Source organism: Rhodnius prolixus, unplaced genomic scaffold (assembly GCF_049639745.1).
Source record: "Rhodnius prolixus isolate KJV_2025 unplaced genomic scaffold, Rpr scaffold_31, whole genome shotgun sequence".
NCBI classification, from domain to species: domain Eukaryota; kingdom Metazoa; phylum Arthropoda; class Insecta; order Hemiptera; family Reduviidae; genus Rhodnius; species Rhodnius prolixus.
This window is the reverse complement of record NW_027411586.1, coordinates 1,088,231-1,107,110: the sequence shown is the minus strand read 5'-3', so window position 1 is coordinate 1,107,110 and position 18,880 is coordinate 1,088,231. Positions and strand designations below refer to the sequence as shown.

General features: G+C 33.2%; 3 protein-coding genes across 4 annotated transcripts in view; 2 read left to right on the top strand and 1 right to left on the bottom strand.

Moving 5' to 3' along the window:
• The first annotated feature begins 1,320 nt into the window (after positions 1-1,320).
• Positions 1,321-2,183, top strand: LOC141448437 (uncharacterized). Its single transcript, XM_074116797.1, has 2 exons — positions 1,321-1,868; positions 1,955-2,183. The coding sequence occupies exons 1-2, from the start codon at positions 1,631-1,633 to the stop codon at positions 2,125-2,127; spliced, it is 411 nt and encodes a 136-aa protein (XP_073972898.1). The 5' UTR covers positions 1,321-1,630; the 3' UTR covers positions 2,128-2,183.
• On the top strand, positions 2,160-5,537 carry LOC141448430 (uncharacterized). The gene has a single exon (XM_074116787.1). It carries the CDS (start codon positions 2,160-2,162, stop codon positions 5,535-5,537), a length of 3,378 nt encoding a protein of 1,125 aa, XP_073972888.1.
• Positions 5,538-11,552: 6,015 nt separating this feature from the next.
• LOC141448436 (uncharacterized) overlaps positions 11,553-18,880 on the bottom strand; it is a 56,209-nt gene continuing 48,881 nt past the window's right edge. For both annotated transcript variants that reach the window (XM_074116796.1, XM_074116795.1), the window contains exon 2: positions 11,553-13,053. In XM_074116796.1, coding sequence (XP_073972897.1) covers positions 11,957-12,979 — 1,023 coding nt within the window. In that variant the 5' untranslated portion in view covers positions 12,980-13,053 and the 3' untranslated portion in view covers positions 11,553-11,956. The remainder of the gene's footprint in view (positions 13,054-18,880) is intronic.

Here is an 18,880-nt window from a genome sequence, read left to right as displayed (position 1 = left end):
ATGAAGTAATTAAGTAATGTGTTTTAAGTTTTTTTGTGTATGGAGTAATTAAGTATGAAAGATTGGAACATGATATGGGTCTAAGAAGTACATAATTTGTGTGCTGAGTACCAAGTTTTGTGTATGAATGAAGTAATTAAGTAATGTGTTTTAAGTTTTTTTGTGTATGGAGTAATTAAGTATGAAAGATTGGAACATGATATGGGTCTAAGAAGTACATAATTTGTGTATTGTGTTTTAAGTTTTGTGTATGTATGGAGTAATTAAGTAATGAGTTTTATGTTTTGTTTGTGTATGGAGTAATTAAGTAATGAGTTTTAAGTTTTTTTGTGTATGGAGTAATTAAGTATGAAAGATTGGAACATGATGTGGGTCTAAGAAATACATAATTTGTGTGCTGAGTACCAAGTTTTGTGTATGAATGAAGTAATTAAGTAATGTGTTTTAAGTTTTTTTGTGTAAGTAGGATCAATTGGAACATGATTATGGTCTAAGAAGTACATAATTTGTGTATTGTGTTTTAAGGTTTGTGTATGTATGGAGTAATTAAGTAATGAGTTTTATGTTTTGTTTGTGTATGGAGTAATTAAGTAATGAGTTTTAAGTTTTTTGTGTATGGAGTAATTAAGTATGAAAGATTGGAACATGATGTGGGTCTAAGAAATACATAATTTGTGTGCTGAGTACCAAGTTTTGTGAATGAATGAAGTAATTAAGTAATGTGTTTTAAGTTTTTTTGTGTAAGTAGGATCAATTGGAACATGATTATGGTCTAAGAAGTACATAATTTGTGTATTGTGTTTTAAGGTTTGTGTATGTATGGAGTAATTAAGTAATGAGTTTTATGTTTTGTTTGTGTATGGAGTAATTAAGTAATGAGTTTTAAGTTTTTTTGTGTATGGAGTAATTAAGTATGAAAGATTGGAACATGATGTGGGTCTAAGAAATACATAATTTGTGTGCTGAGTACCAAGTTTTGTGTATGTATGAAGTAATTAAGTAATGTGTTTTAAGTTTTTTTGTGTATGGAGTAATTAAGTAATGAGTTTTAAGTTTTTACACACACAAACACATAAACTTAAAAAAAAATATTTATATAGTATTCTTTCTACATGTGTTACACTGCTAAATATATATATATATATCTACTTACTTTTAAATAAAATATTTATAAAGATTATGTTTTTTTTAACCTCTTATTAATAAAATAAGTTTTATCTATATCCTAGTTTTATCAAGTGGTGTTGAAAAATATTTATAAAGATTATGTTTTTTTTTATTTTTAACCACATATTATTATTATTATTCAAAATAAGTTTTATCTTTATCCAAGTTAGTTTTTTTGGCGTTAATCGGGGCCGTGTGAATAAGTATAATCGCGCGTATGCAAAGGAAGTTTGTGGTTAACTCTTATCTCACATGAGAGAGTATAAAATAGGTGCATATCGGATGTAGATTATCTAGTATTTGTTTCTCTCTCTCACCATCGTGTACGTGTTAATCATCCTCACCATTAAGAAAACCAGGTAATTAATTTTTTTTAAAATACAATTGTAAAAGAGAAGTTAAATAGAAGAAGAAGAAGAAGAAAATTGTACAGTATGAACATATTTGTTTTTTAGGAAAGATAATGGGTAATGATCTATTAAAAAAACTTAATCACCCTACGAGTGAATTGTACAAAAAACTTGGCGATTTGGAAGTAAATAAACCATATCTGATAGCATCTTTTACTAAATTTGAGAAAACTAAATATGGACCAGCAATATTAGCCACAATACATGATAAAAGTGATACATTGAGTTCCGTTTTTTTACCCAAAAGATTTGTTAACTCATTTGATTACGAAGATATATTCGACTATAAAGGTATATTCATTTTTTTTTTTTTAAATATTTTAATTAAGGTAAAAATAATTTTTTTCTCTCTCTAACCTTTGCATTCTTTTTTCAAGATGGTGATTTAGTCCTTATTTATAAGGGAATACAAAATAACATAAACGTTATTCAATTTGAATCATCTCACCAAGAGGTGGTGGAGGAGGAGGAGGAGGAGGAACCTCCAAAGAAGAAGAAGCCAAAGAAGACCAGGAAGACACGCATCAACAACAACAACAACGAAGAATAGTTAATTTTTTGTAAGTTAAAAAAAAAAAAATTATGTCTAATCTAACGTGTGATAAATGTGGCAAACACTATTCCAAACCATACAATTTAAAGAGACATGTTGTAATATGTTCACCCAAAAAATGCTTCAAATGTAGTAATATATTCCACACTTTAGGCACTTTAAAGAGACATATTGTGTCATGTTCACCAAGAAAATGTGCAAACTGTGCTAGTATATTCCACACATTCGTAGATTTATTAAATCATATCTCATTAAATTGTATTAAATGTGATGATCCAACAACACCACCATCGACGACGACGACGACAAACGTTAAGGCCGGAAGCATGAATGTGCGTAATCAAAAACAATATCGATTATTATCGGTTCCTTTAGAAGATGGTGCAGTGATTAGTGCATTAAATAAATCAGCCCAAAATATTTGCATCAAAAATACTAATAATATAAAAGACCCCGCGCTATTTTTACAAGATAAACACGGGGTGCTTCTAAAGTATTTAACTAAAGCCAGAGAAGAGCTATTAATTTTTAAATCATCCATCTTCTTAGAATGTGTTTACAGTCGATATAGGAATTCCGATCTTGAACAGTATACGGATGCTAATTTTAAAACATCAATAGAAATTATCAATGCTAGTTCCAACTTGATTCACTATCTTAACAAAATCTATGCAAAAATTATGAGTGAAATGCAGGAATTTGAAACTAGTGGATCAGGTTGGAAATTAGATTCCATAGATTCCATTGTCATTAGATTAACTAAATATCGTCCGCTGGGCGGAAGAGGGTATATTCCTTTACCAAAGGAAATAGCTGATAAAAAGGCTATCATAAATATACGTAATAGTGATGATTATTGCTTTAAATATGCCATCTTGTGTGGCCAACTAAAGAAACCCGAGTATTTAACCTTGTATAAAAAATTGAATCATTGTTATAATTTTGATAATATCTCCTTTCCAACACCTTTAAAGGATATTGCTAGATTTGAAAAAGATAATAATGTCTCGATAAATGTTTACTCTTTAACCGAGCAGAATCTGGTTTATCCTCTCTCAATAAGTTCGAATAATAAGTCTGTAGAACATTTCGACTTACTATTATTAACCAGCGAGGAAAATAATAATAGCTTACACTATTCATTAATAAACGATTTATCCAGACTTGTATCTTCCCAACTTAGTAATCATCATGGTGGTGGTGTTGTTATATGTAAACGATGCTTTAAAACATTTAATCGTGATTATAGAACAGTAGATGGGAAAACGGGTGAGGAACGATTAAAAGCACACCAGTTATTCTGTAATCAACACGAACCGTGTCGAATTAGTATGCCTTTACCATGTGAACAATTACAGTTTACAAATTACCACCACAAACAACACATACCAATAGTTATCTATGCAGATTTTGAATCCTTACTTTTACCTATAGACGGCGCACCCGGAAATTCATCCACATCCTGGTCAAGACAAACACATAAACACCAAATCTGTAGTGTTGGGGCTAAGGTTGTCTCTTCGCTAGCAAACTATCAACAAAAGGACATTTTCCTATATACTGGTGATGATGCGGTTGAAAAATTTATGGAATATTTACATTCAGTGGTTAAAGATGTGGAAGTCTTATATAAGACGATTATTCCCATGAAAGAGCTAACCACACAACAATGTGAGGATTTTGCTAATGCTACTCATTGTGGAATGTGTGAAGGGGTGTTCAATGGGTTAGACAAAAAAGCGCATCATCATGACCATCTTACGGGGGAATTTGTGTGTGCTGCACATGTAAACTGCAATTTGAATTTTCAATTACCCAATTTCCTGCCAGTCTACATTCATAACCTTAGCGGATATGATGCTCATCCAATTATCTTGTCTTTGGGCGTTGATCCAGGAGAGGTGAAGGTAATACCAAATTCCAAGGAGAAATATATAAGTTTTTCGAAAAAGTTTTCCGATTGCCCATCCATATGGCTACGCTTTTTGGATACATATAAGTTTCTACCGGATAGCTTAGAACATCTTATAAATAACTTGACGGAATACCCACAAATGGAGAAACAATTTCCCGACAATGAGCGGCGGGCTTTACTACTTAGAAAAGGTGTTTATCCATACACCTATCTAACTAGTATGGAAAAAATGGCCGATCGATCTTTACCACCTAAACAGTATTTCTTTAATGATTTAACCGATGAGCACATATCCGATAGCGACTATCAACACGCGCAAAAGGTTTGGTCTACATTCCATATAGAAACACTCAAAGAATACACAGAATTGTATTTGACAACGGATATAATTCTCTTAAGCGACATATTTGAACAGTTTAGAAAGGTTTGTGAGTCTATCTACTATATTGATCCAAGTTGGTATTTCACAACACCTGGCCTAGCATTTGATGCATGTTTAAAATGTACAAAAGTTAAATTGGATCTTCTAACGGACTATGACAAATTGCTAATGATTGAATCGGGTATTAGAGGAGGCATCACTTCCTGTGTTACAAGATATGCTAAAGCCAATAATCCCTACATACCCGGCTATGATGCTACACAACCAACAAACTATATTCTCTATATAGATGTTAACAATCTTTACGGCTTCGCAATGATACAACACCTCCCGTTCGGCGGGTTTGAATGGGTCAATGGGGGAGAGGGGGGTGGGGGAGAGGACTTTGACATAACCGCCATTCCAGACAACAGCGATATTGGCTATATTCTAGAGGTTGATCTACACATACCTACACACTTACACGACTATTTCGCCCAGTTTCCACCACTACCGCATCATCAAAATAAAAAACTCTATACCACGCTAGAGGATAAACACCATTATGTGATTCATTATAGAAATTTAAAACAAGCACTATCCATGGGTGTTGTTCTTAAAAAGGTGCATAGAATGTTGAAATTCAATCAATCTCCCTGGCTTAAACCTTATATAGAACTCAACACGAGCCTTAGAAAGGCGGCTAGAAATGATTTTGAAAAGGATTTCTATAAGTTGATGAACAACTCTGTTTTTGGTAAATGTATTGAAAACAAGAGGAAACGATTAAACATTAAAATTGTCACATCTGAACAAGCATTGCTAAAGCTGTCCAAACGGGCCAACTTTAAAGATCGTACAATTTTCAATGAAAACGTTATTGCTGTTCATCTGCAACAAGAGTCCATTCACTTTGATCGGCCCATTTACGTTGGATTTTCCATTTTAGAACTTTCCAAACATTACATGTATCATTTCCATTACCAGGTAATGTTAAAATACTATTCTCCTAAAGCATTAACTCTCCTCTATTCCGACACAGACTCATATATTTATAAAATTGAAACCAATGATGTTTATGATGACCTAATTACATTAAAAACACACTTTGACACTTCCAACTACGCATAAATCTTTCTCAAATCACAATAAGAAGGTGTTGGGTAAATTTTCCGATGAGACTGGTGGTGATCCTATTCAAGAGTTGGTTGCATTAAGGCCTAAAATGTATAGCCTGAAAATATTTAAGCGTGGTATTATAAAAAAAGCGAAAGGTGTTAAAAAAAGTGGTGTTAATAGGATCACTTTTTCCGATTATTTAAATATTTTACACAATAAAGAACGTGTTTTATATTCCTCCTTTAAAACTATTCAATCCAAACTTCACCACCTGTTCACATATGAATGTAATAAGAAGAGTTTATCTTTTCTAGATGATAAACGATTCATTTTATCCGATGGTGTGCATACTCTTCCTTTTGGACACCACCAGCTAGACAAATAATAATAATAACAGCACCATTAACCATGCATACAATATCTAATCTTTGCTTAAAATTTACTATTGACGATGATGATAAGAGGTATTTCCAACCATTATCACTTTTAGACGCAAGTATGATTAAAATATGTTTAAATTTAGATAAAAGGAACGATATTTCCCGATTGGAAATACCTTCATCTATCCAACGTAAATTATTCAATGTTTACTCTTATTTTTGTATAGATACGTATAAAAAATGTTTCATAGATTTATATTGTTTTGATAATGTGGAATTTGTTGCTGGTAAACCAATGTCAATATCAGATTATATTGCTATAATGTATTGTTATCCAGACAAGACATCATTATTATTACATCACTTTAAATCAATTAAAATAACCATTAAAATGTATTATTTTAGAAAAATAAACATTCTTTTCAATAATAATAATAATGGCCGAGATATATTATTCACTAATACCAATTCACATTATAATTTTTGTGTTAAATGTTGTAACTTGCTCACACCACCTAAAGGTATTATTTGGAATTGTTATTATACCTGTATGTATACAAACAATATTGATCTTCTTTCAAGTATTATATATGATAAACTATTTTGGTGTTTTAACTGTATTAAATGTCCATTATTTAGTGTAGAACATATTTTTTTTTTACCTGAACAGACATGTACTTAAAAAAAATTGTATTAATAAACTATGGATATCCCCACCACTTTATGGTTAACCCCACTTCCGTTCTTATTTAACTCTCCTGAGGAGATTTTTTCCACCCATTGTGAGTTCAGTTTTTTATACGAACACTCTGTGACTAGAAAAATTACATAATGGAAGAATGGAATTTGGTTATGACTCACCCTTTCTATCACCAATTTCAACACGATTTCTACAAACTTGTTTTAGGACCTGAGCAAGCAATTCAATTTATGCTTTTATACAACAATATGCAAGAATTGGAAACATTATCACACGCATATGTAAAAAAAGGTGATTATAAAGATTTCCACTATATTAATTGTTGTTGGTCAAATCCTAAATGCACGGAAGGGCCAGATACTTGCAAATGTTGTAATATCTCAAGTTTATGTTATAATATTATTACCAAATTAGATGAAATTTACAATTGTAATCACATCGAAGTATATTTGTCTAAAAGAGTGAATAATTTTAGTTTTACATAAAAAAAAAAAATATATGCTTGTACAATTTATATGTTGATGAAATTATAACACAATAAATATATATTTAAGAAATAAAATCGATTTTTTTTCTTTCCTTTTCCAACATACTTTCCCAGTTAATATACATATGGTAAGATGTATATTCCCAACTTTATTATTATAACCTTTAAGATGCACTATTTTAGGTGACAACGCCAAAAACACATTCTAATGGTTGGGGAGGTTACATTAGGTTATCCATAATCTTACGTCTCTCTCTCTCTCAGTAAGATGTCATATTTTGTGATAAAATGGTGTCATAATGAGCGATAAGATGCTCACAATACCTCTCATATGTGCGATACCTAGTTAATGTCTTTAAGATGCTATTTTAGGTGACTTTAAAAGCACCAAAAAACACTAATGGAGGTGAGGTTACATTAGGTTATCCATAACCTTACACCAATACTCAATTGTTAATGGTAAGTATATTAAAAATAAATAAAAAAAATATTATTATTACGAACATATTCTTAGTGTTTATTGTGCTAAAAGTGTCAAGATTATCCTCTTAATGATAAAAATATTCTCATAAATTTAAAAATAACATACGGGGGGAGGTTACATTAGGTTATCCATAACCTTACACCAAAAATCACTCGTTATTGGTAAATATTAAAAAAAAAGTTAATATTTATCCTCTATAATAAAAAAAAAAAAAAAATAACATTAAAATGTGTTAAAATATTTGATAAAAAAATGTCTTAATAGGTGTAATATATTTTAATCCTTCCATATCCTGTGATAAGATGTCGTATGATGACGTCAGGTGCGCGCGCAACCTAGGGCGTACGGACGCTCGTGTGCGCACAACCTCGGCCATAAGGAGTGCTAGGAGTGGAGGCCGCGCACGGACGCGCACAGCGCTATCCTAGTGTGGACCGGGGTGAGGAAGCGGGGGTACCCCCATGCATTCCCTCACCCTGTCTCCCATAAGGCCGCGGCTCCAAAATTCGGGGCTCAATGCCCGAAACCCTACTACTTTGATTCCTTCTTCAATCATAATTAATTTATCGTGGTAAGTCATGGCCTCTTTTAATTCCGCGGAATAATGGTCAAACGCTTCTTGGTACGTCCGAAAACCTTTTAAAATATCCGATTCATTTCGCCACGGTTTAAAAAGAAGTAACAGGGAATGATAATACTTATTGCAGTCTTGTTCTGTATTTAACGTTTTGTAAATGGGGTGTTGAATCACGTAAGGTTTACCGCGCTTTCTTAAAATAACATTATTTTTTAATTTTATTCGGTTTTCGGCTTCTAATTGATCGCGGGAAAGATCGTGATAACGACAGAAATCGTACAAGTTTAATGTTTCTAGATTGTCGGGTCGATTCGGATAATAGTTGTTCAGCTATGACTTCAAATATATATCCGTGGAATTAGCCGGCATATTTTTTAGTTCATTATACGGTTTTAAACATAGTTTTCTATTCTCGCGAAACGTGGTGCTGATATATCTCATATCTTCCGATTTACCGTGCAAATGATGCCCGAGTAACCGATCCACTGTTTAGTATAACCCGATCTGCCGATGCGTTAATTTTTTTAAGCCTAAACTCCACAACGCTTTTTTATTCGATTCTTTACATATATCAGCCCATAAATCTTCTAATTCCGTTTTTTCATTTTTAGATATATAACTAGTTACGTAAATGACTAATCTCAAATCACCGTCTTTAACAAATTGCACGTCAACGTTAAACCCACCGGAAGCTAATAGAAGGACAGGGTTGTAGTCATTAACGCGAACCTCACTTCTCTGTCTAGGCAAGTCATAAACACGTTTCGGACCGAAACCTTTAACTCTAGACGCGATTGTAGAAATTATGTCATTAATTATTAATTCGTCAGTAACATTACGCGGAAATCCAAACCGACATCTGGTATAAATTTTTTGTTTAACGCGATATTTACGTTGCACTTATGCATTTGATATTTCCGAACATACGAGTGTAAGACAGGTGACTCTAAAGGATCCGGCAACCGAGCACAAATGTATGTATTAATAAAATCGGCAACGTTTTTTAAGGAGACGTTATTAATTTCCGGACTATCCCGAATCCACAATAACATGTGGTAATGCGGCGCCCCCCTGTCTTGATATTCTACGCGCCAAAAATAGTGCTCTACGAAACCTAATACCGGGTTTATTTTATCGTTAATTAGGAACTTGAACATATTTCGGATGAGACGGTGATAATATCTGCATACGCTAGTCGGATCTAACGCACATAACTCCCCGGCGGACATTTTCTCCACGTTAGGAACATCTTTATTAATTTTGACAATGTATTGCAATAACTCGGAATGATCATATTCTGCACATGACAAAGTTACAAAAAAAGTCGGCGCCCCAAAATCGCGTGTCATGTCATTGAGTTCTTGGCGACGACGTTGCCAATACTCCTTAGTACCCCGTAACGAACTAAATAAATTGATTAAATGTTGTTCCAACTGTTCATCGTTTACGGTAACTTTAGTTAAAATATCATTGACCGTGTACGGTTTGTACGCGCGAACGTTTAACAAGTGGGCAATGGCCCCACCAAGGTATTTAAATTCACTGTCATTTAACAAATGAAATAAATAACAAAGATCCCGCCGAAATCGCCCGTCCTTATTCAATATTCGCGTTTTACGATACTCAGCGTCCGACAGAGGAATATTTCTATTTATGTCAAATTTTCCGAACCTGCCTTTAGGAAATAGATGCAGAAATGTTAAATAATCTAAATTTTTATCAAAAACCGACACATACTCTCCCTTCATTTGCTGCATTTGATACGATTCGATTTCGCTCGATTCAACCGCGCTCATATTTATCGGATGAAGGGAGTGAAAAGTATAAAATCCGGTTTTATAAAAAGTTGTACTATCTACTTTTTTTATGGATGCCCCGGATACATCCTTAAAAGTATATTTGTTACCTATATTTTCGTTAATATTCGGTAATAATTTTACATTTAGATTTACGTTCGCGTACAACGGGTTAATTTCTTTTAAAGCAGCAATCGCTTTGTAAATTTTATTCGCGCTCACTAAATCTCGCCATATGACTCGGTTTTGAGTACGCCATTAACCAGTACAACCACTTCATGATTTTGGGGCAATTCATTCGGAAGTAGGTCCACGTTTTTCTGCAAAGGGAGGGGTAAATAAGTGACGCGACCCTTTAACCCTTTAAGTTTTTCACTGACCGCAATTTTCCCTTTTTTCGGTTGGAGACGAATTACACATTGGAACGATTTAACTAATTGGGTCAGCATTGTTTCGAAAATATTCAGCTTACCAACTTTTTCTGGCACGGTATCTACTTCTAAACAGTTATACGCGGCGCGTCCGGGAATACAATTTTGATTCAATTTTCGTGCACAGTATGTACAAATTTTAAGACCGCGTCGGCGAATATTATCATAGTTTTTATTAATATTAAGAATTATAGATTGCCATGATTTGTTATTGTTTTTCTTAAAATTTACGAAATCTTTTAAATCCTCGTCATAAGTTAACATATTGCAACACGCGCAAAAATTCTCCGGAAAAGAACAGACTGTACGTTTTAAGGAAGATAAGTTTTTTTTATATTTATGCAGAATATTTATTTCATTTGTGTCGCAACTAGTAGATGGTACGTACTTCTTAAATTTATTGGTGTCGATTTTAAGTGTTCCGAGAAACTTTTTTAAATCTCTTTAACAAAAACTTACAGTTTAAAATGTTAAGTATAAGGGTTGATTAAACGCCAAAAGGTACACAAATCGAATGACACCTCTTTCATGAAAATCGGTTCCAGCGTTTAGGCGCTACGTTGTTTACAAAAAAGGTAACAACAAGAAGAAGAACAAGAACAAGAACAAGAACATTTTTTGAAAAAGCCGTTTTTGCTCATTTTTGGCAACTTTTTTCTCGATACCTATTAGATCTGGGTTGTTGCAAAAAAATTACAGCTATAAAGGAGGGTTTGCCCTATATTTTAAAGAAAATTTGGGAATTTTATCTTTTGTAGAAAAAGAGAAAAAAATTGTCAAAGTTGGGTGTTTTTCAACGTTACGCTTTTTCGTGCAGTTTTTGACGATCAACCCTTGTACAACTGTACTACCGGACAGTTTTAATCTTTAACGGACCGTAAAATAGAGTCGACATTATTTGCTTTATTAATTCTTGTACTTACACGATTAATTTTGAAAAATAGATTACGTATGATGTAAATCTGTCTTATTATGTTCCTAAACGCGGTGTAATGTACCGACAATTCTGAAAGAAGTTGTAGAAGTGTACTGCATTTGAATATACTGTTGTGTGAAGCGCAGTGTATGGTGTGACCTTTTTATTGTGATGTCTGTACCGACATGTGTTTCCAAGCTTTTTGATTGACACAGTATTTATACCGCCCTGAACAAATTCAACTAATTTATTTAAAATAGTGCTCATACATTGTTTTGAAAATGTACACGTGATACCGCAAGGCCATTCTACAATATTATTACCTTTAGTAATGTACTTTTTTAAATTGTGTGCGTTCACGAAAACGTGCTGACTATTAGCAAGTAATGTATGACCGGGAGGAATCGCGCTATAAGAGCTTTCGAAGAAATAAGGTTCAGAATGTGCAGTGTGTTTCTGTTTACCTCCGAATACTTTCACGATATTTTTAGGAGTTAGAGTTTTAATTTTATTGATTTCGAACTTATTAACGGCCTCATCAACAACGGCTTTTAATTTATTGTTTAGAAATCTTAAGTATGATCGAGCGATTCCGACTAAATGATTAGAATGTTTTATCAGGTAATAAAACACTGTGCGTTTAGTTTTATTTTTGACAATTTAATGTTTATTAACTTTACTATTTAGCTTTAAATTTGCACATAATCTGTTTATTAACGCGCATTCACCTTGAAACCTATTTATCTTTTTTCGTGTCTGTATCCGTTTTTTCAATAAATTAGCGAATGACACCGAGGGCTTATTTACGTTTTGTCGAGTCAAAAAGTACCGGATATTTCTTTTTAAGTTGATAACAGCTCGATTTCTTCCATCATAACGTTTTTGTCTACTGCTGACTTTGTTTCTTTTCTTTTCATTGTACTTTCTTTGTGTTTCAGTCTTCTTTTCACTGTTTATTCTGTCTTTTTGTTTCTGCTTCCTTGCTATGCCAACTTTATGGACAACATTGTATACTCTTTGCTTCTTTCTTTTTTGTTCTGAATGAGCTATGTCATATTCTCTCTGTTTCTTCTGTATCTCCTCTTTATGAGATAAATTATACTCTCTCTGTTTTTTCTTTACTTTCTCTTTATGAGATAAATCGTACTCTCTTTGTTTTTTCTGTATCTCCTCTTTATGAGATAAATTATACTTTCTCTGTTTTTTCTTTACTTTCTCTTTATGAGATAAATCGTACTCTCTCTGTTTTTTGTTTATTTCCTCTTTATGACATAAATCGTACTCTCTCTGTTTTTTCTTTATTTCCTCTTTATGAGATAAATCGTACTCTCTCTGTTTTTTGTTTATTTCCTCTCTATGAAATAAATCGTACTCTTTCTGTTTCTCTTGGATTTTTTGTTTATGTTCTAAATTGTACTCTTTCTGTTTCTCTTTAATGTGTTCTTTATGTTCTAAATTGTACTCTTTCTGTTTCTCTTGGATTTTTTTTTTTTGTCTAAAATTATATTGTTGCTGTTTTCTTACTATTCCCTCGCGATTTTTAACGTAGTACCGTTGTTGCTTAGTGGCGGCGGGAGTCACAGTAGTGTAGTTCTCGAGCTCAGCAGTGCTGTCAATTGTCTGTCTAATGCCCGTTACTAAATTTTTAATTATTTGCTTTCTTTTTCGATATTTAGAAGGCATTTTTGTAAAAATATAAACATAAGTAAATAATTAATATAGAAGATAAATACTTAACGTATATTTTTTCTTAGATTCTGAAAACAAAAACAAAAATTATTTTTTAACTTTGTAAAAAGAAGTGATTTTGGTTTGTTGCAATAGAACTTCAAAAAGTAATGTATCCGATTGGGAATATTTTAGTATAGGAAATAAAAAAAAAATGGACCGCCAGAACAATAGTTGACCATAACTACAAACAGTAATGGAGGAAAAAAAATTTTAGTTATCCAAGCTGAATATGATTTATGGAATATATCAGATTTGCAACTTACACAAATAAAAAAAAAAACAAAAGGAAAATTAAAATTATGTAAATAAAAAACCTGAACTCAAACGAGAATGAATTTTCAATGACCGAGAGTTGAAAAAAGACTGTGGAAGTATCTTCAATCTTGGAAGTTTAGGACTCATGTAATCGTATTTCACACTAAATATAATAAAGCACTTAAATATTCTGTATTTATGAAAACATATTACAGTGAGTGGTACAAAATAAACGAAAAAATAATTCACTGGTGCATAACTGAATACAATTTTCTTCTACTTACGAATCAAAACAAGTAAACACAAATTTTCTGAATTTTAAAACAGATAAAAAATAATTATAAACGTTATTAAGTTGTTGACAGTTTGCAACATCTAATATATCTGCTACATCACTATTTATTACATTTATATTTTTAAACAAAGATTTTCTATAATTGTTACAAGAAGGGCAATATTTTAAGATATGAGCGAGCGTTTCCTTTGCATTTAGATTACAAGTTTGACAATTAATTGTTGTATCTATGACATACTGTTCTCCATTTAAATATATTCTAATTAGATTTATATTACTTAGCCTAAGCTGAATTAATAACCTTTGCTGTTTTATGTTTGAATTACCAATAAAATAAAAAGGAACACAGTCTGTTTGTACAAAAAATCTAAAATCTGGGTTATATTTTGAATTATACACTCTCTCCAGATCCAGGGATTTTAAGTGGTTCGACCATTTCTCTAAAATGTCTTTTTTACACTGTTGGAGCAGATCCGAACTACTAAATCTTACGTCATAATAACCAATTGTATGCAATACTTTGGCAAGATAAGAAAACCAGTGTTTTTGTATTGTATTGTCTTGCTTATACACTTCGAAAAGGCAAATCTTTGGTAGCTCGGAAGAAGACATAGCGAGTACTTTAATCCACCAGTTAAGAGTACGCTCCAGTATTACCACGCGAATATCTTTGCACCCAGTTTCACTTCTAATAAAATGATTAGGGGTGTTTAATGGTAGGTGAAATAGACCTTTAAAAAACGAAACTTGAAGTTTCTCCGGTACTTTCAAATAGTTGATGGACCAAAGTTCAGAAGCATACAGAAGTGTAGCAGCTGAGATTGACTCAAATAATCTAATTTTAGACTCCCATGTGTTTGATTTGGCCTTAATTAAAATTTCCCGAACCTTCGCTAGAGCTTTATTACCCTTAGTAAAGAAGTACTTGGAAGCACACTTAAATGCTCCTGTACATGTAAAAGGAACTCCAAGATAATTATATGTATTAGTGTATTCAATAATTCTATTGTCATAAAAAAGTGGAGGATAAAACTTTGCTTTCGGGGAAGCACGAAAAATAACGATTTGTGTTTTGTCGGTATTTAGCTGCAGCTGATTAAGAGCACAATAATCATGAAGGGTAGTTAATTTAATTTGAGCATCCTCATGGGAATCTGCAAACAGAACAAGGTCATCTGCAAACATAAGACAGAGTATACTCGATTCATCACCGACTTTAGATCCAGATAACCCTCTTTCTTCGAAGAATTTTACAAAATCTGACAGAAATAAGGAAAATAAAGAGGGGGATAGGGATTCACCCTGCAACACTCCCCTACTTATCCTACAAGATGCACTGTTCAATCTATTATTTACTCTCAGTTGAAAATTTGATTCGGCATAGAAATTTTTAATGAACCTAATAAATTTACCGCTAACACCGATTGCATTCAATTTATTCCAGAGGAGATCATGATCAATGCTATCAAAAGCTTTATGAAGGTCAATGAAGATTGCAAAAAGGGGTTTCTTATAAACTCGGGTATGAAGCGATATTAAGACGGACAAAGAAAACAAGTTATACATCGTGGAGCGACCCTTTCTGAATCCAGATTGCTCTTTAGGTATTATACGAGGGTCGTTTGAAAAGTCCGTGCAAAGTCAGAGAGATAGCACTACTGGCGCGTATCGAGGTTATGTTTAGTTAGTAGCATCTCTTGGAAGAACACACACCAAGTTTCAGCCAGATCGGTCTATTTCTTTGTGTTTGGCATTCGTTTGAATCGAGGAAGTCGAGTGATTTTCAAAAAATGGACGAAAAAGAATTTCGTGTGTTGATTAAACACTACTTTATGAAAGGCAAAACGCCTCAGGAGACTAAAGAGAAGCTTGATAAACATTATCACCTTCGATTAGAACAGTTTATAAGTGGTTTCAAAATTTTCGGAGTGGCCATATGGGCACAAGTGACGCTGAACGTTCTGGACGCCCTGTTGAGGTTACTACTCCAGAAATCATTGATAAAATCCATGATATGGTGATGGATGACAGAAGAGTGAAGGTGCGTGAGATTGCTAGTGCTGTGGGCATCTCGAATGAACGGGTACATAATATTTTGCATCAACATTTGGACATGACAAAGCTATCCGCAAGATGGGTGCCGCGATTGCTCACGCTTGACCAAAAACGAAATCGTGTGAAGTGTTGCAAGGACGGTTTGCAGCTGTTCCAGAAGAATCCGCAGGACTTTAAGCGTCGTTTCGTCACTGTGCATGAAACATGGATACATCACTACACTCCTGAGACCAAAGAACAATCTAAACAATGGGTTATCAAGGGGGAATCTGCGCCAAAAAAGGCGAAGACCGTTCCTTCGGCCGGAAAGATTATGGCGACTGTCTTTTGGGATTCGCAAGGAATAATCCTCATCAACTATCTGGAAAAGGGTAAAACTATTACAGGTGCATATTATTCATCGTTATTGGACCGTTTGAAAACCGAGCTGCAAGAAAAACGCCCACGATTGGCCCACAAAAAAGTCCTTTTCCATCACGACAACGCACCAGCTCACACCTCAGCAGTTGTGGTCGCAAAATTAATGGAAATAGGGTTCCAACTCGTTTCACATCCCCCCTATTCTCCAGACTTGACTCCCTCGGACTACTATTTGTTCCCCAATATGAAGAAAAGGCTGGCGGGAAAAAGATTTTATTCAAACGAGGAGGTGATTGCAGAAACGAATGGCTATTTTTCAGACTTGGACAAATCCTATTATTCGGAAGGGATCAACAAACTAGAGCAGCGTTGGACGAAGTGTATAAGCCTAAAAGGAGACTATGTTGAAAAATAAAAAAGGTTTACCCCAAAAAATTAAGTAGTTTTTATTTTTGCACGGACTTTTCAAACGACCCTCGTACTATTGAGTTCGCACCAGGTAGTAAGCCTTGCAAGCAAAATTGATGTAAAGAGTTTAGCAATTGTATTAACAAGAGCAATGGACCGATAATTATTAGGATCACAAATGTCGCCTTTTTTAAATAAAAGAACAAGAATAATACTAGCCCACTGTTGCGGAATTTTTTCAGCTAAAAATATTATGTTAAACAAATTTAAAACATAGTGTTCCCATTCAGGGCTAAGGTTTTTAAAGACTTCATAAACTAGACCTCATTACCAGGACTTTTATTATTACTACTAGAGGCAATAGCAAATTGGAGTTCTTCTAAGGTTATTGCTGAATCAAGCAACTGGCAGCCAACATTACAATAATCAGTATGTACATAGTCAATGCTTGGGTATAACACTTGAAAATAATTTAACCAATCTTTAATTGCAATAGGAATAGCAGGTGCTCGTCTAGGTGAAAGAGTCTTTACTGCTGCCCAAAATTGTTTAGAATTCTTAACCTGGCAAAAGTCCGCAGTTAGCTGTTTGTAGTAGTTTTCTTTTTTATCTTTTATTAATTGAAAATACTGTCTTTTGTGTTTGGAATACAAGAAAAAAGATTCTTCGTTATATTTTGTAGTTCTTAAATTTTTATATAATTGCTTTAGTTTTTTATTATTAAGCTTACAGACAGAATCAAACCAAGGTTTTGGTTTACTATAGTTAACATATGATAACTCTTTACAAACTCTAAACATTTCACAATCCCTAGCCACCTGCTGCAAAGTCAACAAAAAGTTAATATATAAATTATCCGGATCAGAGCTATTATAGTAAATATTATCATAGGCTTGCAAACAATACTTGAAATGATCAACTTTGTTGGGATCCCATTTTATCATTGAATAATCTTTATAATGTACCGAAATTCCTGAAAGTATTACACTAGCAGAAGGTACGTCTAGTTTCAAATATAATGCCTTATGTTGTGAATAATCAAAACAATCAATTACTTCTAAATCATTTATTAATTTTAAGGCCGAATCATTCACCCAGACCATATCAATTAGACTTTTCCCCACTGTGGAAATATAGGTAAAATGAGCCGGTCTATCAGATTTTGTTCTACCATTACATACTTCAAAATTTAGACTATCCATCATTTCTAAAAGCAAAGTACCTCTTTTATTCAGGTTATTATCATAAGAAAATCTGGGCCACTCTAGTTTGGTTTCAAAAAACACTTGCTCGTCCGAGTAATCTAAATTTCCTACCCTTGCATTAAAATCACCCATAATAACAAACTACGTTTCGGAAGGAAGAGTTTCTTTAAGAAAATCAATTTTCTCTCGAAAGATAGTGCTACAAGAGTCCACATTCACAGTGGGTCCCCAATATAAACAACCTAACACCAAAGTATTGCATTCCACAATTAATTTTACTATTAAAAACCACTCATTTGATTCAATAAGTGAAATTTTAGGCTCATATAATTTTTTATAAAATAGCATTAGTCCACCACACGCTCTTCCATATTTCGAGACTTTTGTAGCTTTTACTTTGAAATGAGAAAAATCTTTGAGAAAAACAGGTATATTTAACAGATCAGCATCCGAAAACCAAGTTTCTACAAAACAGAATACTTCGATTTTTGAGAATAATTGTGCAGTTTTATGATTTAGATATAAATTATTTAAATTCGTAAAGCCAGAGATATTACAGAAAATAATACTGAATTCTTTATTTACTTTTATATTTTGCTTACTACTATGATTAGATGGAGTTTGTTGATCCAGTTCTTTGGTGGAAACGAAAATTGTCGAGTTTCTTCAAAGTTTCTCGCTTGACTTTCTTGCTGGATTGATTGTCTTCTTTGGAAGACTTAGAAGTTTCGGGATAACATTCCGAAATTAAACGTTCAGCCTCTTCCAGAGAATAGTTTTGTCCTTTTAATTTAATATAGTTACGGCTTATTATACAAGTTGGTTCGTATTTTTTCAAGCTCTGCAAACATTGGTAAAGCTTTCTTCTATACTCCCTCTCCTCACGAGTCCGATCCGGTGCAATTTGTATTTTGTTCCTATTAAATTCAGTCCTTTTTTCCCATAAATCCGACATAAATTTATTGCTTGTCAACGAGAGACATATGGGTCTCGGATTCTTCCCCCTACCAATACGGTAACAGTTATTAATTACTAAATCAGGTAAATCAAATGCAACTTCGTTGCAGACTTTTTTGACTACATTCAAAGTGTCCACAACATGTTCATCTTTTTCCTCCGGAACTCCATAAATTATGACATTATTTTTTTGCTTCCTTTTTCAAGAACTCTATTTCAGCTTGCTGACGCTTTATAATCTTATCCTGTTCAAAAGTTTTAACTTTAAAGTTTCGAATTTCTACATACAAGTCATTGATAGTTGTTTGCAATTTATCA